The 23,075-nt window shown below is 39.5% G+C and overlaps 1 protein-coding gene across 9 annotated transcripts; it reads left to right on the top strand.

The window, feature by feature from the left end:
- The first annotated feature begins 18 nt into the window (after nucleotides 1–18).
- HUWE1 (HECT, UBA and WWE domain containing E3 ubiquitin protein ligase 1) lies at nucleotides 19–22,455 on the top strand. Of its 9 annotated transcripts, none has more exons than XM_046628298.2 (50): nucleotides 27–606; nucleotides 1,287–1,518; nucleotides 2,870–2,948; nucleotides 3,092–3,310; nucleotides 3,722–3,961; nucleotides 4,158–4,220; nucleotides 4,401–4,697; nucleotides 4,823–5,094; nucleotides 5,187–5,463; nucleotides 5,581–6,249; nucleotides 6,331–6,600; nucleotides 6,704–7,213; nucleotides 7,294–7,737; nucleotides 7,838–7,987; nucleotides 8,189–8,323; nucleotides 8,442–8,728; nucleotides 8,815–9,052; nucleotides 9,171–9,293; nucleotides 9,407–9,670; nucleotides 9,787–10,107; nucleotides 10,192–10,323; nucleotides 10,452–10,706; nucleotides 10,802–11,169; nucleotides 11,239–11,479; nucleotides 11,573–11,726; nucleotides 11,877–13,116; nucleotides 13,347–13,482; nucleotides 13,565–13,670; nucleotides 13,765–14,043; nucleotides 14,190–14,343; nucleotides 14,457–14,598; nucleotides 14,720–14,846; nucleotides 14,957–15,106; nucleotides 15,223–15,354; nucleotides 15,477–15,689; nucleotides 15,816–16,005; nucleotides 16,121–16,297; nucleotides 16,397–16,625; nucleotides 16,875–17,055; nucleotides 17,142–17,511; nucleotides 17,602–17,778; nucleotides 17,890–19,204; nucleotides 19,316–19,556; nucleotides 19,656–19,931; nucleotides 20,045–20,233; nucleotides 20,334–20,521; nucleotides 20,654–20,787; nucleotides 20,888–21,053; nucleotides 21,129–21,319; nucleotides 21,527–22,455. In XM_046628298.2, the coding sequence occupies exons 3-50, from the start codon at nucleotides 2,904–2,906 to the stop codon at nucleotides 21,627–21,629; spliced, it is 12,780 nt and encodes a 4,259-aa protein (XP_046484254.1). In that variant the 5' UTR covers nucleotides 27–606; nucleotides 1,287–1,518; nucleotides 2,870–2,903; the 3' UTR covers nucleotides 21,630–22,455. The 9 variants fall into 9 exon arrangements, 8 of the variants coding, with proteins under 8 accessions (XP_046484254.1, XP_068992573.1, XP_046484257.1 ...); XM_069136472.1 differs by having other exon boundaries at nucleotides 27–708; nucleotides 7,838–7,954; nucleotides 15,498–15,689; XM_046628301.2 differs by having other exon boundaries at nucleotides 27–708; nucleotides 7,838–7,954.
- The last annotated feature ends 620 nt before the right edge of the window (nucleotides 22,456–23,075 follow it).

The following is a 23,075-nucleotide window of genomic DNA, read 5'->3' as shown; positions in this document are numbered from 1 at the left end:
GCGCCACAATTCCTCCCTACTCCCGCTGTCAAAGTAATTTCTTATAAAATAAATTTACCGTAAAAAGCAACGGTTTATTCTGATCAATCGCTGGATAAGTCTGTCGATATGGCAACCGTAATTTTTTTAGAAATCTAAGACGAAAAGAAGGATTGACAATTACCGTACAGACACAAGGTCGACATAAATCGAAACAATCCGTATTCCACGTACCGCGTGTAAATTGCTTTTTAGAACGGTCGGAAAGGTCGAAATTTCAACTGTTTGCAATCGTGTGCGTGACTTGCAGCGGCTGCTATTGCGTATCTATATATCTGGCTTTATACTCCGTGGCGTTCGAGGATTTCGGCGCGACGTGTTCGTCGTATGTGTAATGTGTGTTTCGTGAATCGCAGTGGTGTGGCGTAGATTTCAACGACAATGATGTCGCGTAGGTGATCTTCCGTAAAAAGTATATAAAAAAAATAAACAAGTAATAATAAAAGAAAAACAAAATACAACGAAGAAGAACCAGTGCAGTGAATGTATACCTGGGTGCACTTGCTTCGCCCAGGTGATACCGTAATAATCGCATACCCTGACGGTATACTGAATAATAAAAGAAAAGTAAATACCAAGAGCATTACGAGGCTAAATCTACAGAAATATACAACAAACAAATAATAATCTCTTTGTAATACAGAGATTGAAGTCACAGAGAGTCAAATAGTAATTATTAATCCGCGAGGTTGTACATACATACTACCTGCTTTTCTTCCCTCCTTTCTTTTCTTCCCTCGTTCCTTTCATTATTATTATTTTTTTTTCTCATCCATGTCGTTCTCTCTCTCTTTTTGGCTCCAGTTCGTAACCAAAATGGCGGCGACTGGCGCTAGTGGTACGATTGGCGCTGAGCAACACATCCGCGGACTAGTAGCAGAGCGAACAATCGAATAACTACAATAAACTCGCCTGCTATTTCGCGCACTAAAAATATATTTGTTTTCATTCGTTTTTAATCCATGGAGAGTTCGTTCAAGGATTAATAGACAATCCTTGCGTGATTTTGTGTTGGTAACATTTGTTTATAATAAACGATCTGTGGAGAGAAACAGAGAGAGAGAGAGAGAGAGAGAGAGAGAGAGGGCGAGAGAGTGAGAGAGTAAAAAATGCGGAGGGAATAGAAGAGGACGGAAAAAAAAAAAATTTATTCCCTACAAAGAGGCGAAGTCGCCTGTTACTTCGTCCGTACCAACAATTTGATATTAATCGACGATATATAACTGGTATTTACCGATTATTTTCAGAAGGTAGGAAAAGACAGAGATAAAAGAAAAGTGATTTTCACATTTAATACACACAAACCTACGTTATAACCAATGCGGTAGCGGCGCGATGCCTGCTGCACCGTATCGTCAACCTATTCTCGACAAGTGCAGCACTGCCATCGGTGAAAACTTTTCGAAGAAGATCGTTAAACACCATCGTTCCAAAACTTTGAACATACTGATTCAGAATTCGCACGATAATCTACAATAAGTAAGTAAATGCGACGATTATCCGCTACTTGCCTCACTGCCTTTGCCTCGCGTATATTTCTTGTCCTCCGTTCTGAACGCTGATCATTCCATATTACGATTACATTTTTGCCCCCTTTATTCTCTTTCTCTTCACTCTACTATTCTTTTCTTTGTTTTTTTAGTAAATCGAAAACGAACTTTCCTTCTACAACATTTGTTTGTCGTTTCCTCGTTGCTCACTTCATTCTCGTCCGTTATCTGCGTTCTATGTGTGAGTGTGTATTTTTGCGTGTATGTGTGCTATCGTGTCGCGTACATATGTGCATTTTTTAGCCTGCTGCATGTGCCCCGCGTCTTTATTTATCGCCTATATTTTCATTGCAGTGGACAATGAGTTAGTTTTCGTTATCGATGCTCGTAACTTGAGACTATTACTTTCAAATTTTTAATACTGGGTGATGAAGCTTTCAAATTTTGGCTATTCTTATACCTTTGTTGTTGTACGTGTCCTTATGTATGCTATCTATCTTGACTGTGAACAGCTCACTTTCCTGATAGGTTATGATTCGATAATCAATGACTGTGCAGAATCAAGTACCGTAAATTAGGCTCACTGCCATTTCAACCCCCTTGCAACCATTTTTCAACCATTTTTTTAATCAAACTCTTTTCTTTCGACGCCTCTCAAGACGGAACACCGATTCAGCATAACCGCAACGTCAAACTTTTCAGTCAGTGACGGTGATCGGTTTGTGTGATTACTTTTGTAGCTTTTGTCATTCTTATTACATGTTATTTTAAGTATTTATACAATGAAGAACGGCCTTGAGGGGTGCTCTAGGTTACACTAAAGAATTGTGCTTTGTTTGAATTTTATCTGGCTTGTAGAATGTTCAGGAACTTTCTTTTTCATCTTTAGTCTGTGGCAATGAATAAGAGTTCAAACATGCTATTGGAAGTCATAGTAAATTGCAAAAGTCTGTTTCTTAAGTTTTTCTGATTACTGCGCAACGGTTTGTTTCATCATCTTATGATTTAAAAATAATTTTAACCTTTGATGACAATGAAACATGGAAGCAAGAGTACAGTGATATCAACTCTGATTATCGAAAAGAAAGTTTGTTTAGACGAAAATTTTTTGTTGTAGTGTGAATATTTTTTACAAATTTATGCAGGATAGCATTCTTGAGCAAAAAGCTGGATACGATTCTTTAGCTACTAATAAAGTCGTAATTTTTAAAGTAAGGCTTTGCTGCATTTAGACAGCTATTTTTACATCGGAGAAATAAAGTGACGATGATTTGGGAGTGGATTTATTTTTTGTCAACGACGAGCTAGGTTTTTAATAAACTGCTTGTCTTTATTTCCAGATAAATAACATTCACACGGAAAACATCTTTCAAAATGAAGATTGATCGTTGTAGATTGAAAAAATGCACTTCCGAAGTGGTAAGCAATGGATTAATTATGAAATGAACTTGAAAAACTCTGACGACCTCTAATTCTTTTGTACAAAGGAATTTTGACTTACTTAGGCGACTGATCAATGTAACCTTTTTTGAAATCATATGAATATTCTTGGATATTTTCAGCCTGCCGAATGTCAGGCGCTGATAAGCAAGTTGCGTTCGTGTTCGCACGCCGAATTGCTAGAAGAACTGAAGCAAATAGATGCCTGGACATTCGGAAAGTGCGAATTGTTCCATTGGATCGATGTATTAGACCTGAGTGACAGTATTCTTGAAGAAGCCGCAGCTAGATCACCCGATAACCAATGGGAACTCGCATGCGATCTTCCTCAAAACAGAGAGGTATGAAGAACAGAAACAATAAAATCTACTAATACAGATCGAATATTGATACGGTCAGCGGGTTTTCATAAAAAATTAAATAGATGAGTAAGTGAATAAATACATGCACTGCAAAAGGAACGTCTTGATAACTTACAGATTTTAGTATTTATTCATGTCTGATTTGAAACAAAATTTGGAATAATTTGCCTGAAGCTTGATATAGATTTAAATTATTTGGTTCGAATTTAAATCCTTCAAGTATAAGAAATTGTTTTATTTTTTTTTACAAGTTATAATCCGAATTAAGGCGTGGTTTTCCTAGGAGTTTGAAATCTGCATAATTATTACTCACATATAATAAAAGGCATGTACGGTTTTCATGCTATATTTAAGTAACATGTAAAATTACAAATTGCTCTTTTTTTACAGGCAAAAGAACTGCTTCTCTGGGTACTACACTTCACCACCCTCCTGATCGAGCACTCTTTTTCACGACATTTGTACAATAGTATGGAACATCTAGTTACATTATTGTCGAGTTGCGACATGCATGTTGTCCTCGGCGTGTTGAATCTTCTCTACATGTTTAGTAAACGTAGTAATTTTATTACTCGTTTAAATAGCGACAAACGTCAAGCTTTACTCAGCCGTTTGAATCACTTGGCTGAGGTAAGAAACATTACTTTTTCTATTTTTATTTGCTGCGAAATTCAAGTTTGTTTTATAAATATATAATTCATGTAAGGTATGGATTTATACAAATTGGTTCTGTAGGTTTTGAGTAATTTTTTAACATTCTTTCTAGCATTTTAACACGTATGTATTGAACTGGTTCGTTATTTAGTGTTATATTATAACCTTTCAGAGCTGGGGTGGAAAAGAGAATGGATTTGGCCTTGCTGACTGCTGCAAAGAACAGCCGGAGAAGGTAAAACAGTTTTTCATTTGAATTTTCATTCGGATTTTTTTCATTCATAGTTGTAGAAGATAACATTTATGAGAGAAATTCAAATATCACCAACTCCAAATTTAATCGAATTATCTCAAACTCCAATTCAACTTGCTATTTACAAAGCTGATATAATAATATTTTCAAATTGATAAACAGCCATTTCCTGCTAGTGCGACTACTCTGCACTTTGAGTTTTACGCCGAAAATCCAATCGTATTTACAACAACGTCAGCAACAACGACAGCAACGACAACAACAACAACAACAACGATGGCAACAGAACCAGCCATGTCAAGTAGCGGAAGTGCCAGCGGAGGATCAAGTAACAAGAAGAGTGGTCAGACAAATTTGGTCACTTATATCCATATCGAGGGTGTCGACAAACTCCGTAAAACTCCGGCACAAATAATGAACGATTTATTAAAATCGTACAATGTTCCTCAAGAACGACAGGTTGGTATTGGCTTAAACTACTTGTATCATTTTAACTGATCGATCACTTATATACTTCTTCAATAATTTTGTGCTCGCTTTTTATGTCAATAAAGTTTCACAAAATTCATGTGTTCACTTTTCAGATGGCCTTGTTAACTCATATCAGATTGGCACACAGTTTCTCAGATTATCGAAGACGTTTGCAATGTGTTCAGGCAAGATTACAAGCGCTCTCTGTACTTGTATATAGTAACGCTCTCCAAGAAAATGCTCACAGTTTATTGCACGCTGGCTTGTTAGAAGAGCTGGTCGAACTTCTGGAGCTCCCTCATGCTCACCTTGTAGAAATTCGTGCCGCAGCCCTACGGACATTAACTAGCATTATACATCTAGATCGTAATCCACATTTCCCAAAGTGAGTACCTTTGTGTCTTTTGGTTTGTTATCTTTTACGAATTATCCACTGTGGTACTAAACATCGTTTTTTTTTGTTTTTCTTGAATGAAGGAAACCAGGTTCTCGTTTGAACATGATAATAGATGTTACCGGTGCAAGTTCGTATCATGGTTTTCTACCTGTGCTCGTGCGAACTTGTATTTCTACTTTGACATCGCCACAACCCGATGGACAACCCTTTCCACTTCCCCTAGCCACAGCTTTGTTCAGCTTTCTTTATCATCTTGCCAGTTATGAAGCTGGTGGAGAAGCTTTGGTCAGTTGCGGAATGATGGAAAGTCTTCTGAAAGTTATCAACTGGCCGGGAAGCGAGCTTGAACACATTACAGTGAGTGTTAAAGCAAAAGGTTTAACGAATTTAATGGCACGGAAAGCTTCTCTCTACTTTTCTACCCAAATAAAAGCCTTTAATGATTTACTGTTCCATTATTTTCTCTATTTACAGTTCGTCACACGAGCTGTGCGAGTTATAGATTTGATAACAAACATCGACATGCAAGGGTTCCAAGCCCACGGAGGCCTGGTTAGTTTTATAAATCGATTGGATATGGAAGTGAACGTCTGCAGAAAGGAACAGCCTTTCGAAATTGAACCTCAGCAGCAATCGAATCAAGAAAATCAACAGCAACAGCAGCAATCGCCTGCCGATAGGCCTGCAGAGGTGGACGATGACTCAAACCCTCCCACAGCCCCCCAAATGAACGAGACCTTCGATGACCGTGAGGAATCGTTGAACCTGATGGAATTTTCCGAGGATGAAAATGCTGCCTCGAAAGTAGAGGACAAACGTGAACCTTTGCCCGATTACTCGGGAGCTAAGACAGGGAAAACCTGCCTTCCACAAAGGGCAGCACTTCTCAAGTCTATGCTCAATTTTCTGAAGAAAGCTATTCAAGATCCAGCATTCACTGACAGTATACGTCACGTAATGGAAGGGACTTTGCCAGCCTCATTGAAACACATTATTAGCAACTCCGACTACTACGGACCTTCCCTATTTTTACTTGCTACGGATGTTGTTACAGTTTACGTTTTTCAAGAACCTTCGCTACTGTCTTCCCTGCAGGACAACGGCCTTACTGATGTCGTTCTGCATGCTCTGCTAATCAAAGATGTAAGTGAATTTATTGTTCGATACACTTCATACTTTCCCTTGTCTTTGAATTTCGCTCTTACATTTTACTTGTATCAACAGGTACCTGCAACCAGAGAAGTATTGGGATCTTTGCCCAATGTGTTTAGTGCATTATGTTTAAATCAACGAGGATTAGAGTCTTTCGTAAAGTGTCGGCCGTTTGAACGTCTGTTCAAAGTCCTTCTTTCCCCTGTTTATCTCTCTGCAATGCGACGTAGACGAAGCGCCGATCCGCTCGGTGACACAGCTTCCAATCTCGGTAATGCTATGGATGAATTGATGAGGCATCAGCCTAGTCTCAAAGTCGACGCTACGGCTGCGATTATCAAGGTATTACACACGTAATTTCAAATACTTTTCATCACGAAATGTAACACTTTGGATCGAGCATAACTTTCTAACTCATGTATTTATGTCCCTTAAAAATCACCAGCTTCTAGAAGAACTTTGCCTTTTGGGTTGTGATCCTCGCTACGTTTGTTGGCGTGCGGCAAGCAAGTCCGAAAACTCACCGTCGAGCTCGAGTTCGAGCAATCGTCAGTCCTCAGGACAATCTGTCGGTGTTGGTGTCGGCGATGGAAGTGGCGGCGCCGGAGGAGGGGGTGGAAGTAGCAGCGACGAAGAAGACGAAGATGAGGAAGAAGCAAGCACTAGTTCGCATCCTCAACGCGAAGAGCAGCCATCTCCGTCTCCCGCTCAGCCTGGACCACCACCTCAACCACGGGAAAAAACACCGATAGCTTTAGTCGACTATATTCACAATGTGATGAAATTCGTCGATGCCATACTGAGCAACAACTCGACTGACGATCACTGCCGAGAATTCGTAGCCCAAAAAGGACTGGTCCCACTTCTGTCTATCCTGGGATTGCCAAATCTTCCAGTCGACTATCCAGTTGCTCAGGCGGCGCAGGCTGTGGCTTCGGTTTGCAAAAGCATTCTGGTTAGTTCCAAGATTTGGTAAATTCTTTTACAGTGACGTTACAAACTTAGAACTATGTTCAATTGATTTTTGTTTTACAGAATTTGGCACACGAGCCTTTGGTACTCAAAACAGGATTGTCCCAACTCAATGAAGTCTTGAATCTTCTAAAACCGCTTCATTGTCACATGGAATCCCCTGGAGGGTCGGTTCTTCTACACGAATTAGCTTCAGCTCCTAATTTAGAGACTGCTTTTACCAGCGATCAGGCTACGCCTCTACTTCACGCCATGAACGCGGCTCACGGCTACGTTGTCATGTTTGTTCACGTCTGCCGAACCGGCCAAAGTGAAATACGTAACCTTTCAATGAATCATTGGGGATCTGATCTTGGGTTGACTGTCCTCAAAGGCCTGTCCGAATTATACACCTCACTTGTATGGGAAAGTACACTCCTATTGGCGCTCTGCAGTGACGACATCATTCCTGCAGGTTGTGATTTTGGGAAAGAAGATATGGACAAATTAGTACCCCTGGAACTTAGGGTGAGATATTTTGAATCTAGGAGTATAAAATTTGGTCAAGTTACACATCGTTCATTCAATAATTGTTATTGATGTAATTTTCCATTCACTTGTTAAACAGACTGAGGGCGAACCATCGTCCTCATGGGCTGCCACTACCTCGTCTGATATGGGTAGCAACGGAATGACGACCGCTATGGAAGCATTGAGTACAGATCCACCGCCAGTATCGATGGAGGTAATCAAAACTCAGGAATTAATTGCGCTAAGGGTTCGTTGATTGATAATAGGTTCTGAATTTTTATCCTTGAGCTGTTTTTTTGCTCGTTATTCGACTACTAGAATAATTGTGAAATAATAATTACTTCATTAAAATTAAGAAAAAAATCAAGGATTTCAATAATTTTACAAAGCATTTGCATTGAAATAAAGTAATCTATATCTGTATTCTCTTGTTCTAAAAATCTAACAGGTCGACGACAAGCCAAGCAGCGTAACTGGCAGAACATCACCAAGTACTCATCAATTAAAGTACATCAAACCTTTGCTCGGGGCTTCATCACGTCTCGGAAGAGCCTTAGCCGAGTTATTTGGCCTTCTTGTAAAGGTGCGGCAGCGTTCAATTAGACGATTATTTTTTACTTGAGAGCTGAATTCTATTTTTAATTTTAGTTCCTGAAATTTTCTGTGTTTTTAATTTACAACATCGTGGAATTGATTTCTAGCTGTGCGTTGGATCACCGATAAGACAACGAAGGGGTCAGCAGCTTCCTATGACTCCATCTCTGCCGTCTCAAGCAGCTCGCAGTGTCGCTAAAGCGCTGAATGGCTTGCTGACTCGTGGATTATCATGGGACAAGCTTCCACCTTCTCCAATTCCCAAATTTCGGCTTACATTTCTCATTTGTTCCGTCGGATTTACTTCGCCGATGTTATTCGATGAAAAAAGACATCCATATCATTTGATGCTTCAAACGTTTGTTCACTCTGGAGGCCAGGCAGCGTTCTTTGCGTACGTTATGGAATTTTATACGATACTTGAATGTATTAGTTTTTTCGTCGATATTGTATTGTTTTGTAATTTTCATCCACTCACAGTACATTTCATTGGGCATTGTCGGGCGGAGGGCAATTTCCCTTGTCTGAAGGATTGGAGCATCCCAATCTCCCTGATGGAACTGGCGAATTTTTAGACGCCTGGCTGATGCTCCTGGAAAAAATGGTCAACCCAAAAGCCATACTAGATTCACCACATGCAGTTTCCTCCAAAAATATTGGAGTTTACAGAGTTTACGAAACGTTCGATCCTATAAAATATCTCACCGACATCCACAAGGTACTATTATAATACTATCAGACTATTTTATTTGGTATTTCACTTAACGTGACTAGCACCTGTTCGTTTCATTCCAACGAGTATCTAATTCCATCATTTTTTCTACCTCCATTTACAGAAAGCATTCGAAGCTGTAATGCTTATGTGGGGTAAAAAACCATTAAAAAATTATGGAGCACGCATGACCGAATCGATTCTTTCTATTCTTCGTCACATTCTTCGTGGCGAAAAAATCATCAAGGTAAGTTCTTTTGCAACTGTATTGATCAGTTCTCTGTAATATTGGTTGCCAAAAGGAAAAAATTGTTAAATATCTGGTTTTCGAATTCATATCATTCTCAACATCTCGCACAGGAACGTGCTGAAAAAGAAGAAGGTGTAGAGAGTACCTCGACTGCAGCAGGCACCACTGGAGCCAGTAGTTCTGTAAACACTGTAACAGCTTCAACAACGGAGCGTCGAGAAGAGCCTGAAGCAGATGTTAATCCTCAACACTTGCGTCAACTGATGGATATGGGATTCAGCAGAGCTCACTGCATCGAGGCCTTGTTGCATACTCTTAATGTCGAACAAGCCACAGATTACCTTCTCACAAATCCGGCGACTTTGCGTAGAACGGTGAGTTGATTTCACGTAATTAAATTAACAATTATAAGTAGAAAACTAGAAGGATTCTGCTTTTGCCTTTTCACGATTATACGACTATTGCCTTAACTGATATCCTATATTTTCAGGACGCTCCTGCTGGAGATGCTAGTGGACAAGGTTTGATAATGGATCTAGAATTAGTGGATGACGACCAAATAATGCACGCTATAGCAATGTCTCTCGGGGATACAGATCCTCGAAAATATGTCGGCCCAGAAGAACCTGTGAAAGAATCATCACCGAGTAAAAGTATCGACGAATTTACTCACAGCACACTGGAACAGTGCTTAAACTTACTGGATCTCATGCCAGACACTGTCTATCGGATCTGTGATCTCCTGGTTACCATTACGAAACGAAACGGTGATGAATGGCGCGATGGCACTCTACGTCAACTGATTAGAGAAGTAAGTTTAATAAACATCAAATTTATAACAAATATAACTTGCATAATTTTGGATACATTTTTTTACGGTTTATGTTCTCTCTAGATCGCAGATTTGGTTGACTTCCTGATCGATATCGCCGAAAATGGTGGGGAAAATAATGGAACGCGACTAATTGAGTGCGAAGAAGCTAGCAAGGTTGCCGGTCGCATATACCTGTATACTTTATTCTTTGAGGTAGGTTTGAAACGACAGATCACTTTATTAATCAAGATAGAAACAGAGAAAAATTCTCTACACTTTTTCTGCTTTTGTTTTTGCAAATTATCTTCTAGATCATTTTGATTGAATTCCATTTCTTGTAGGGACCGTTCCAAGAGATGCGCGTACCTTGCGCACAAATAGTGGCAGAATGTGGCATCACAGAGAAACTTGTGAAGCTATTGGTAGTCAGCGAAGGACCGCTTACCGAATCAAAATCAAATAAAAATTCCAAAGAAAACAAGGACGCTGCTGCAGCAAATATAAAGACACCAAAATGGCTGGCGCCGCTACTTCTACTCATAGATCGTCTTGAAAAAGTCGCTGTTCTTACACAGAGAAAACAACTCATGCACAAGGTAAGCAATACACTTGCTTTTGTAACGCTTTTCATATACCTCAGTTACTTCGAAATAGACTTCATGATGTTTGACCGCATCACCTCACTTGTTAGGTGACAAACCGAACGTGGAAATGGTTCGACCTGAGTACCGGAAAGTGGACACCGTACTCATCCATCAATAACCGTGCTATTAACGATGCTTATCGGGCAGGAGAATCCAACGTTAGAATAACTTGCGGTAGGCGTCGTTATCTCATCACTTTTTCATGCATGACACAAGTGAACGAAGACAGCGACAACAGAAGACCCATAACGATGGAATTCAAACTGAAAAATTCCACTGGAGAAGATGGCAATCCCACTACCGAATCAAACATGGATACCGAGGGTTGTCCAAGTCCCGCTATCAGTCCTGAAGAAGATAAACGTAACGCCGTCGTTCAGGGACTAGACCCTGCAGTTGCGCCAAACATTGTTCGGTATGTGCCAGTTTCTTTTATTCAAAACAAACCGGAAGACAAATAATAACTAATTGAACTCATTTACAGCGCGTGTGTTAAACTCCTGGCAATACCGGTCGATCGAGACGCTTTGCACGCCTTGATGAAAGTCTGCCTACGTTTAACTAGAGATTATAGAAATGCTGAGGTATTCGCCCGAGAAGGTGGCGTGAAACTGTTACTCGACATGACACAAGGAAGCAGTTTTATCGGCTGTATTAGCCTTAGTACTCTACTGATTAGACACACTTTGGAAGAACCGCGAACGCTCTGTCTTGCAATGGAAAAGGTGAGGAAAAATTGCATCACGATAATTTGAAAATCTGTGAATTTTCAAAGAATAAATCCTTTGCCTAACGATTGGTAAATCTTATTGTTTCAGGTTGTTCGAGCTCGCACTTTAACCAACATTCCACCTGCTTATAAAGAAATATTATACATGACGAGGCAAATCAGCAGTGCCGTCTGTCGTAATCCAGAAGTCTACAGAGAAGTATGCGAGAATATTCTCAGAGTCGATATCAATGTCTTGAAACGTAAGTTCGGTAATTCCGTTTGAAAAAAAAAATTAATTTTCAACCACACCAATAATAAGTTATCCACAATTGAATTAGGAATATTTGATCAACTTAATTGCATGTTCAGAGGGATAAAAAAATTATGATGAATTTGCGTTTCCTCGCCAGGTGACGATGTCGATAACAGATTACTCGTCAAAGCGCTCCCACCTACTCATTCACCAGCTATGCCAATGGTTGAAGAAGTTTCGGTCGGCGTTATCCAAGACCTTTTGAACGCGCTGATCAAACCAATGCCTGTGATAGCGGACGAGGCTATGTCGTCGACACCAATCGGAAGTCCGGAGAAAAAAACAACCCCTCATTCGACCTCATCGTCAACGAGTGTAGCCTCGACATCCCGTCGAGACATACTTCGCAACAGTAGTGCTACACCGGCTAACTGTGATGCTCTGGACGACGACGATCAAGTGTCGCAATTAACACCATTGAAAATATACGCGGATATCAGTAACAACGGTAAAGTTGAGCCTGAGGAAGCGAAAAAACCACTACTGCCAAAATCCGCAATACTGAAAATGCTCGCCGAAGCTGTACGCTCATACGGTGCGGTTGCAAATCTCATCACCGAGCACACGTATCGCGCGGGACAAAGCGAACTCGTCGTCGAGGATACGACAGCCCTCGCTTTTCTTCTCGACAAACTGCTACCAATGCTCCCGGAAAATACTTGTGACAGACAGTGCAGCAGCATGGCACGAATGCTCATCGCTGCTCTAGCTTCATGTAATCATTCGCCAGATGCGCAAACCACGCTTGTAACAGAGGTGAAGGCCGCCCTTACGCGATCTCTGGCGCTTCCTGAGAGCTCCGAGAAACATGCTCAGCTTCAGCTTTTGATAGGGCTTATATCGACTATGATCGATAACTGTCCACCTACAGCTCACACTCATCTTAGAGCATCATTGAAACTTAGTCAGTACAGCAACGTCAACAACATCGTTAGAATTATGCTGAAGAAGGGCATAGTCACTGATTTGGCAAAAATACCTCACAGTCTCGATCTTTCTAGTCCGAATATGGCTGGGACTATTAACGCCGCCTTAAAGCCGCTCGAAACTCTATCCAGAATTATAAATCAGCCCATGCCTGGCGCTGTTAGTTCAAAATTCAGCAAACCAAAGAACAATAGAAATGCTCAAGAGGAAACTGGAATCGGTGAACAAACTGGGACCACAAATTCTGAGGCTACTCATGCCGTTGGCGAAGAGCCGAACGAAGACGCCGAAAACACAGAACACGATATCTCTGTAACTGCCGAGAGCTTGGAACCCACTTCTGAAAGTCATGTTCACGAAGAAGGTGACGAAGCTGCGTTGGATGATATTATGGACCAACTTTTGGAGAGGTAAAATTGTGTCTCGACGATTATAATTCTCTAATTTCAATGCCTCAGTTGTTTCCATTTACTTTAGGCCTATTGATGTCGTATTTATTGTTTTAAAAGCACTTATCAATCCAACCATTGTTTTTATCCTATATGAAATACAACTTTGAATCGATGTTCAGAATTTTTACACATTCGTTTGTTTAAAAATATATTCTCTTTGCTTTAGTACAGTATTTATAATCAAGTAGTGTACTTTTCCCTAGGGACGGCTCGGCCATCACGGAGGAGCCGCCCTCTCGGCCTCACAGACCAATGGATATTGATGAGGAAAGTTTAGCGATGCGAGAAGCAGAAGGTGAATTCGATCCTGCACGTGACACAACAGTAAGATTAACATCCTTTCTTTAATGTTGGTCTATTCCCTCAATTTTTAGCCTTGATGTTAAATAATGTTTTAAAACCATAGGAGGACCTGATGAGCTCTGATTCCGACTCTGACAGCAATCCATCCGACGATAACGAGGATGAAGTTCAAGACGATGATGACGATGAAGAGGAAGAAGAAGACGACGGTAAATATTTCAAAAAGCTGATTTGAATTCAGCATTTCAGCATTTTTACTTAGCAATCTCCTGTCTGTACTGTAATTTTAATTCGACTTAACAGCTGAAGAGAACGAAGAGGAGGAAGAGGAAGAGGAAGAAGGTTCCTCAAATTACGAAGAAGATGGCATGGAGTTTTACGACGACGTCGGAGAAGGCGTTTTCCGCATGCTGCCATCAGCTGATCGGGACAGCGGGAATGTAGTCATGATTCAACACAGTTACGATAATCACGACAATGGATCATCAACTCCGGCATCGACGGGTCCAAGTCTTCCTTGGAATACCAATTTTCCATTACCTTTTGGAATCTTTGACGATCCGACCGCAGTTGAAAGTAACGGTAATAAAAATGGCTGAATTTACTTTTCATTTATGTTTTAATATTTCTCCCAATTTTAATGCTGAATATTCTGTTTCGTAAATTTAAGTCGTTCAGATCCGTTATTTGTACTCATCGATACTCATACGTAATATTGTCTTGAATAGGAATCAATTCACATCCTTTACTGATGGCACGAAATAATTTGGAGGCTGCATCGTTGCCAGCTTCCAGAGCTCAACGTACCCTTCGTCAACGTCGTTATCAGTACCTCCAGTTGGCGAATCCTCGCAATACCAATCCGCCTGTAATTCTACAGAGGTATGTTGTTTGTGTTGTGTTTTTCTATTCTTACAAAATTATTAAGTAGGTTTTTAATGAATTCTGTTAGGCTTAAAACGAAACAAAATTTTTTTATCGCTTGAACCTTTCAGACTTCTTGGACCAACAGCTCAAACATTGCCGTTAGCCACGAGTCAAGTATTAGCATCGAATTTTAGAGATACCCGAGTTGTTGTTATGGACAATGGGCTTGGAATATTCACAAATCAGGAAGAAGAACAAATCGATTTCGTTGTGAGTACATTTATAATATTGTCTCCTAGCTAAATGGTGAGAAATAAAACTCATGCGTTCTAATAGAATGCAAAACGAATTGATCTAAAACATTATCTGTATTATTTACTAATTCTGTCAGGATCAAGCCGGATATTTGTTCGGCCCAGGTCTCGCCGCAACTCTAAACAATATTCCTACGGCCTTACACTGGTGGATAGAAGAGAGTAAACTACTCGATGGAGATTCACAGCCTGATTGTTGCGTTGGTAAGCATATTTTATATCATTACCTCGATGCTCACGGCATCAAACCTTTGCATTGTTTTCTCTCCAAGTTTTATCACGAAATCTATGACATGAATTATTTTTTGATGCAGGAGTTGTACAGAAGCTTATACCCGGGCTTGAGAAGTACAGAAATATAGAATTAGCAGAAAGGAAAGAAAAGCGTAAAAAGCACAACACTGGCGACAAGGAGTCAGAAAAAGAGGAAAAATCAGAAAAGGAACAACCAAGTAATACCGAATGTACGTATATCATTTTAATTAATGTTTATTATCAATCTTTCATGGTCCTTTAAAACTTTTTCACACCTAATATTTTTCTCTTTCTTGTTTGACAATCACTATAATTCTTTCCGCAGCCGAGGGAGCTACTACTACTGTGGCCACCGATGAACAAATAACATCAGCCAGTACCAGCACACTGAGAGAAGATACAAGGCAATTAGTTGCGGCTGTTGAAGCTGCAGTAGAAGCAGTAGACGATATTATCGGTAAGATTTTAAGCTGTTTCATTTCATTTCCTTTCCGTAAAAATCTACGAAAATATGATTGAAATAATATTGAAATAATAAGTATAATATAATGTAAAATTATATTTGTATAATTTGAAAAGAAAACTCCTTGCCCTACTCAGAAGTAACAGGAGAAATGGAAGTCACTGTTCAAGAAGACGAGGATCGTGCCCCACCTACTCCTCAAGCCGAACAACGTTCTTCCGAAGTAAGAGATCCTAGGACAGTAACTCGTAATGCAACTCTTGAACTCGCTGAAAGTATTGTGGACTCGGTTCTACGACCAAGCGCATCTGAAGCTACTAGACTGCAACGTGAGTTGAAATTTTCTGTTTCGTACACCGCAACTTGATATCTCAAAAGCTGTTTACCTCAATCAACTTGATCTATTGATTGTAAAATTTCAAATCGTAAAAGTTTATACGCGATTTTTGATACAGGGCAAAACATAAGAAACCCCGAAGACTTGTCGCCCATAAATCTAAGAAATCGTGGTGCAACACCGATACTTGTTGACTTCAATCAAGAGGTCTACCATGATCTTCCAACAGACATCGAGAGCAGCGGTAATCCCACAGATTGGATTAGAAGACTACTGACTGATGAAACTCAATTAAACGTTGAGCGAAAGTAAGTCGCAGTAATCAACTTGTGAGATCTTTCTTGTCTCACTTGGTTCGTTACTTTGTTAATTCATATATTTTTTTTCATCAACTTTCTAACATATTTCTTATTGCTATGTTAGTGCCAATGTCGTCAGCCAAGGCCCAAGTTCGTCTTCTGCTGAAAACAATCCACAAGAGTCTGAAAATCAACAACCACCTCAACAGCAAGAGCAACAACTACCTGACGGGGTCGATCCATCTTTCCTTGCTGCCTTACCTGAAGATATGCGCGAAGAAGTTATAGCAGAACAGCTCAGGTACGTTTATTTTTTTCATTTTTAGATTAATATTTTGGCAACGACGTTAATCATTGGACTTGATATTTTTCTTACCAATCATCTTCTATCCATGCATAGGCTTCAGCGTATCAGACAACGTGCGCAAGCTACGGTCGTCGAAGAGCCAACTGGTCCAGTGGAAGTAAACCCAGAATTTTTAGCTGCATTGCCACCTGCTATACAAGAAGAGGTTCTTGCTCAACAACGGCTTGAACAGCAGCGCCATGCTGCTGCATCTGCAAACCCAGAGGATCCTGTTGACGCTGCAGCGTTCTTCCAGAACTTGCAACCTTCCCTGCGACAAGCTGTAAGATAATCGAAAGATTAATCTTGTTAAAAGTAACTTAGGTCAATGAATACGAAGTTTTCGACCAGTTTTATGACGGTTCAGAATGTTGAGTCTGATGAGATTATATCAGCAAATTGTACACTCAGAATTGCAACTTTGTCTTGTTGTTGAACTCTGACAGATTATTATACTGATTTGTTTGTTATTAGACGACTTGTTTTGGTTTTGAATACTGATTTAACCAATTGTTTTCAATGTTTATAACAGATACTCACCGATATGGAGGAATCACAAATATCTGTACTACCCCCAGATCTTGCTCAAGAAGCGCAAAGTCTAAGAAGAGATTGGGAAGCTCGTAATCGACGAATGATGCAAGAGAGAATCCTGAGTCATGTTACTCAGAGCAATCCTGCGTTGTCTAGCATATTGAGGAATTCTGGACGAGGTCGGTTTCTAATGACATCATTTATTTTTTCCACTCATTTCCAAAATTCGAGGCATTACTTTGATTAATTGATTAATAATGTGTAGGCAGAGGAGGAGGCGCTCGTTATGCAATTCATACGGTGCCTCAGCGATCGCAGTGGAGTTCTTGGAACCCTAGAGGCGAAGGTGGAATCAACCACCAGGGCGCTGGATTACGACTGAGGGGACGTCAACTTCTAGATCATGAATCTATGGCTTGTCTCTTGGTATTGTTGTTTGTCGATGAGCCAAAAATCAACACGTTACGGCTTCACAGGGTAATAAGAAACTTGTGCTACCACGGCAGTACCAGAGAATGGGTCGTTAGGGCCCTACTTTCAATTATGGAACGAAGCAACGATGAAAACAAAGATGCTGCAGCTGATTTTGGTGGGAAATTTAAAAGAAAAGGATTGTATCCGATGATAGACTTTGGGTAGGCGTTAGTCATCGCGTTCTATTCGCAATTTTTGCGATTAATAATCTCTTTTTCTCACGTTGATGTTTGTATATCTTGTCCGTACAGGTTGCCGAAGGTCGCTGAAACACGTAACAGTGCTCAGTCTTGGCTTAATATCAGCATGGATGCTGCGCTCGGTTGCAGAGCAAATGTTTTTCATATAACAAGACATGGCGGTAAGAGATCCGAAAGACAGTGCAACGTTATCGCGATACATCCACAAGCAGCGCCAACCGTATGCAGGTCAGTTGATAATTCTTCAGTTTCGTGGCAATATTAATGGCGGAGAATTACTGCGATAAAATTACCATAAAATATCGTTGTACTGATTTCGTAAAACTTCCTTTTCAACAGACATACCCTAGAGCTGTTGATATCGTTGGCGAAAAGTTTCCCGGGATATTTTGTACCCCTGAAATCCAAAGAGGCTGAAGAAAAAGAAAAGGAGAAAGAATCAAAAGAGAACAAAGAAAAAGAGAAAGAGACAAATATAGTGAAAGACGAAACTGGAACAAAAGCAAAGTCTACTTCTAAACCTGGAAAGAGTGATTTGCCAGATTTCTGGGACATGCTGTTGCGACTAGACTCTTGCGCTTCCAAGAAGGGAAAATCTGTTGCTCGTACTCACTCTTATTCAAACCTAGGATCAGAACCTGAACAGAGTACAACATCATTCGAGGTTTCCGCATTCGGACAATTGATCTCAATGCTGAATTGGTCAGTGGTTAAAAGAAGTAGCCAACTCACTGATAAATTGCTCAGACTTCTGTCCCTTATATCCATCGGTCTCACAGAAGTTAATCCGTACCGTCGACAAGAAGGAGCCAAGAATAAAAAAGTTGACGTAGGCAAGGAACAGAGCGTCGCGGCCCCTGAAGGACACCTTCGACTGGCGGTCCAAGTTCTGACAAGCAAAAGCTGCTCGGAAGAAGGATTGGAGGATGCTACTGCACTGCTTCTCAATCTTTCCCACTGCCCAGATCCTACCAGACAATTGATATTAAAACTGCTTCTGGAAGGTGCCATGGAACTGGCAAACATGGTTTGCGAACATATCAACGATCTCATGATGGAGCTAAAGGTATTGAATAGGGAAATAAACCGACGATATTCCATTGAAGAACAACCATCAACTAGCTCGGGAAGCGGTGGTCGTGGCATTCTGCACGATCGATTCACTAATGACAACGTCATTGTGACGGCACCTAGCAAAGTTAAAGCAGGCAGCGATCTCCAGCTTCCGTCGATGGGTGCACTTGTCAGCAAAACATCTAGTCAAGCATTCTTTTTACGTATACTAAAAGTTATCGTGCAGATAAGGGAAGCGGTTCGTTTGGCTCATAAGAAAAAAACCGAAGTTAGTCAAACCGCCGAAACTGCTATGGACACTGGTACCACGAGTCAACAACCACCTGTCGCAGTAGCGGAGGAATATGTCGAGGCTGTTGCTATGGATACAACGCAGCCTAACGTTTCTAATACAGAAACTCCTAAAGCTTCGATCGGCAGTACTGAACCTTTGGCTTCGACCGCACGCGACGAGGAAGACAAATCGATATTACCATTGTTGAGCGAGAGCTTGGTGCTTGACAACCTTTGGGAAACTTTGAGCGCTTGTCTACTCGAACTTGAACATACACCTGATCATCACGCCGTCCTAGTCTTACAAGTAAGGACAATCATTTTTATCGATTGACTATTAAGGGGGGTTGTTGAAACGTTGTATTTCAAATTTGAATTTCCCTCGACTAACATGATCTTTATTTCTTTGTCACTATAGCCTGCCGTTGAAGCCTTCTTCCTAGTTCATTCATCATCCAGCACACCGACTCGCGAACGTAACAATGATACAACAACTGAGGCACGAGACGTTGTTCCAGATTTGGCACCTGTCTCACCCATATATTCAGATAACGAAGGTACTTCACAGCCCGAGGCTGTTATCAGTAGTTCCTGGGATATGGCTCCGGCACCACAAGTCACATTGCCGTCGGATCAATTGAAATTCTTGAAATTTGCTGGTACGTTTTTGATGTTTTGTGTTTCATCGCTATAGATTCCCGATTATTCTTGGCATATGTAAGTTTTAAATTATTCATTTGTAATCTTCGTTTTTACAGAAACACATAGGACAGTTCTGAATCAAATTCTTAGACAAACCACAACCCACCTAGCTGACGGACCTTTCTCAGTCCTTGTAGATCACACTAGGGTTTTAGATTTCGATGTAAAGAGGCGTTACTTTAGAACAGAGCTTGAACGAATGGACGAAGGCATACGAAGAGAAGAACTAGCTGTTCATGTACGCAGAAGTCACATATTTGAAGATTCTTTTAGAGAGTTACACCGTAGAAATGCGGACGAATGGAAAAATCGCTTCTACATTGTCTTTGAAGGTATGCAGTGAAATTCCTGTGCTTTATTTATTTGAATAATTTGATCTGATTTTTTTTTTATATATATATTTTTTTTATTCACGTATATCGCAATTAAACTTTGGCTAATTTAGGCGAGGAGGGCCAAGATGCTGGAGGACTGCTCAGAGAATGGTACGTGATTATATCGCGAGAGATCTTCAATCCAATGTATGCCTTATTTACCGTGAGTCCCGGTGATCGAGTAACTTACATGATTAATTCATCTTCGCACTGCAATCCAAATCATCTTTGCTACTACAAATTTGTTGGCAGAGTAATTGGTGAGTAATTATTTTTCGGTTAGTCATAGTTGCGAAAAACCATTGTGTAACGATATTCGTTTTATTATTTACTTACTCACTTATTACTTTGTCTTTACAGCTAAGGCTATTTATGACAACAAACTATTGGAATGCTACTTTACACGTAGCTTTTATAAACACATTTTGGGTATTCTTGTTAAACATACCGATATGGAAAGCGAAGATTATAGCTTTTACAAAGGACTGGTATACCTCACCGAACATAACGTTTCCGATCTTGGATACGAACTCACGTTTTCCGCAGAGGTAACTGAAACACCAATTCCATTCAGCTGTTTGTCTCAAATTTTCTCCTTCGGGAATCACGGACAAGTGCAATTAGATTTAAGAAGAAGAGATATCTCAAGTCGTTAAATTTTTCCTTAATGCTCTTCATAGGTCAATGAATTTGGGGTCAATGACGTACGAGACTTGATTCCAAACGGTCGAAATATCGTTGTTACAGAGGAAACTAAACTAGAATACATTCGTTTGGTCTGTCAGATGAAAATGACTGGAGCGATTCGTAAACAGTGAGTGTTTTTGTGCACCTCCTTTTTATGACCGTGTCAAAATGCACATCAAGAAACTTAATTCAAGTGTTCTACTACATTTTTATTGTTTTTTCTTCAGATTGAACGCGTTTTTGGAGGGATTTTATGACATAATTCCCAAACGACTCATATCTATCTTCAACGAACAGGAACTTGAGCTGTTAATTAGTGGTTTACCTAATGTGGACATCGAAGATCTCAAATCGAACACTGAATATCATAAATACAGTCCAACTTCGTTACAGGTAAGTTTTGTCTTCTGTTCACTAATAATTTACAACGAATGTTCTATAAACGATTATTCTTCATACTTTGGACAGATTCAATGGTTCTGGCGTGCTTTACGCGGTTTCGATCAAGCTGACAGAGCGAAATTCCTTCAATTTGTTACTGGGACTTCGAAAGTACCGTTACAAGGCTTCGGTGCTTTAGAAGGTATGAATGGCGTGCAAAAGTTCCAAATTCATCGAGACGACAGATCAACGGACAGATTACCTTCAGCGCACACATGGTAATTATTGGTTTCATTTAGTTCATGTACAAATATTATTACTGAAAAAGATTCATTGAAATAGGAAAGTGATCAAATATCTGACACTTACTAACTGAGAACGCGCAATTTGTGAAATGAAACTGAATTGAATGGTGTCATGAATATACATATAACTCGACAGTAGTGACCTTGAAACTAATTTTCCTATGTTCGTTTAATCTACAGCTTCAATCAACTCGATCTACCGGTTTACGAAACGTACGACAAGCTGCGCAGTAATCTGTTGAAAGCTATTCACGAGTGTAGCGAAGGTTTTGGATTCGCTTAGATTTGTTAATATCGAGTAACTGACGGCGCATAACGTAAGTTTTCTGTGTAAACACGCTCGTGTCTGTTTGCCTTTTGTTGTCGCAAAAAAATATCTCGATTCGAGACTATATGTGATTTTGTCTCTGGATTCTCTATTTGCACCTATGCATAACGTAACTATAACGGAATAAAATCGTATGAGTATGTACAACAAATCAAGACGTGTAATAAAACCGGAAATACGCGCTTGATCTTCAATCAAGATCTATATACTATAAATAAATGAATTAACAAAACAGAATATATACATATATGTATAAACATTTCGTATATGTATATATTATATTACACCATAATTATAAAATGATAACTTGTAATTATTAAGGTAAATATTTTGATTGCTACCAACGTTAGAGTTTATTTTGTTGAGAAAGATCTTGGAAGAAGATACAGAGCTTAACGATAATTCCCAGCAAAGCGAGATACGGGGAAAGTTAATGAAAATAATTAAGTAACTGATTTAAAAGAAGAAGAAAACGATTCGAATAAAATAAATGAAAAAGAAATATGTTAAGTAAGTTTACCTATAAGCGTAGCCATTAAGATTGATATGTAAGTGTATTAGATAGGACACTAAGTACGTTGTAAGGGTCAAATAGAATGGAAATTGTATTATAATATACTGTAATTAATTGGATGCATTCTGTAACCGACTCGATAACCGAAAAAAGATAAAGAAAGAACCGGAAAAAATGTGAGAAAAAAAAACGAAATTGAGGGAACGAAAAAAATGAATAAAAGGTAGAAAGAAAATCGTGCGAGGTATTAAAAGTGGTAAAAGTTGAGGAAGTGGAAAATACGAGCAAGAGCCTAATAACGATTGAATTATTGATTATTTAATTTGCGATGATGCAGTCAAAGAAGTTTTATGGTTGTACACTATTATTAAAAATAATAAAAAACAAAAATGGAAAGAAAAAAAACATCAATAACTTTTAATTCATTCTATCGTTCTGGAGATTATTTTAAACTAGCAAAATCATTCGAAATCAAATGTGATGTTGAGATAATTTATATTTGTTCTTTTGTATTTTTTAGTTTTGTTGTTTCCTTTTTTTTCTTGCTTGAATTTGAGTAGCAACGAGGAACTCTCGAAGAAGCTTGCGACTGAAACTAATATGTTTTTGTAACGCGTATGTCTATAAATACACAAAATTCATACGTTATATCATTAGTGCACATACCAACAATAATTAAATCAACTATATCAGGCTCCTTTTCAAATTGTTAGGGAATTATTGCTTAGGATTTGCTGAAATAAACGTGTTGTATTTCTTATAATATCGTTGTGTCTATTTATTAATTAATCCGACTATAAACCCCTTTAATTTGAATTTACGGGGTTCTGTGTTTTTTCATACGCAAATACCGGACTAAGAAAAAAAAACTTGTATCATAATGTAAG

The sequence above is a fragment of the Neodiprion pinetum genome, chromosome 5 (assembly GCF_021155775.2).
Source record: "Neodiprion pinetum isolate iyNeoPine1 chromosome 5, iyNeoPine1.2, whole genome shotgun sequence".
Taxonomy (NCBI): domain Eukaryota; kingdom Metazoa; phylum Arthropoda; class Insecta; order Hymenoptera; family Diprionidae; genus Neodiprion; species Neodiprion pinetum.
The sequence above is the reverse complement of the archived record's forward strand: the minus strand, read 5'-3'. Positions and strand labels throughout refer to the sequence as shown.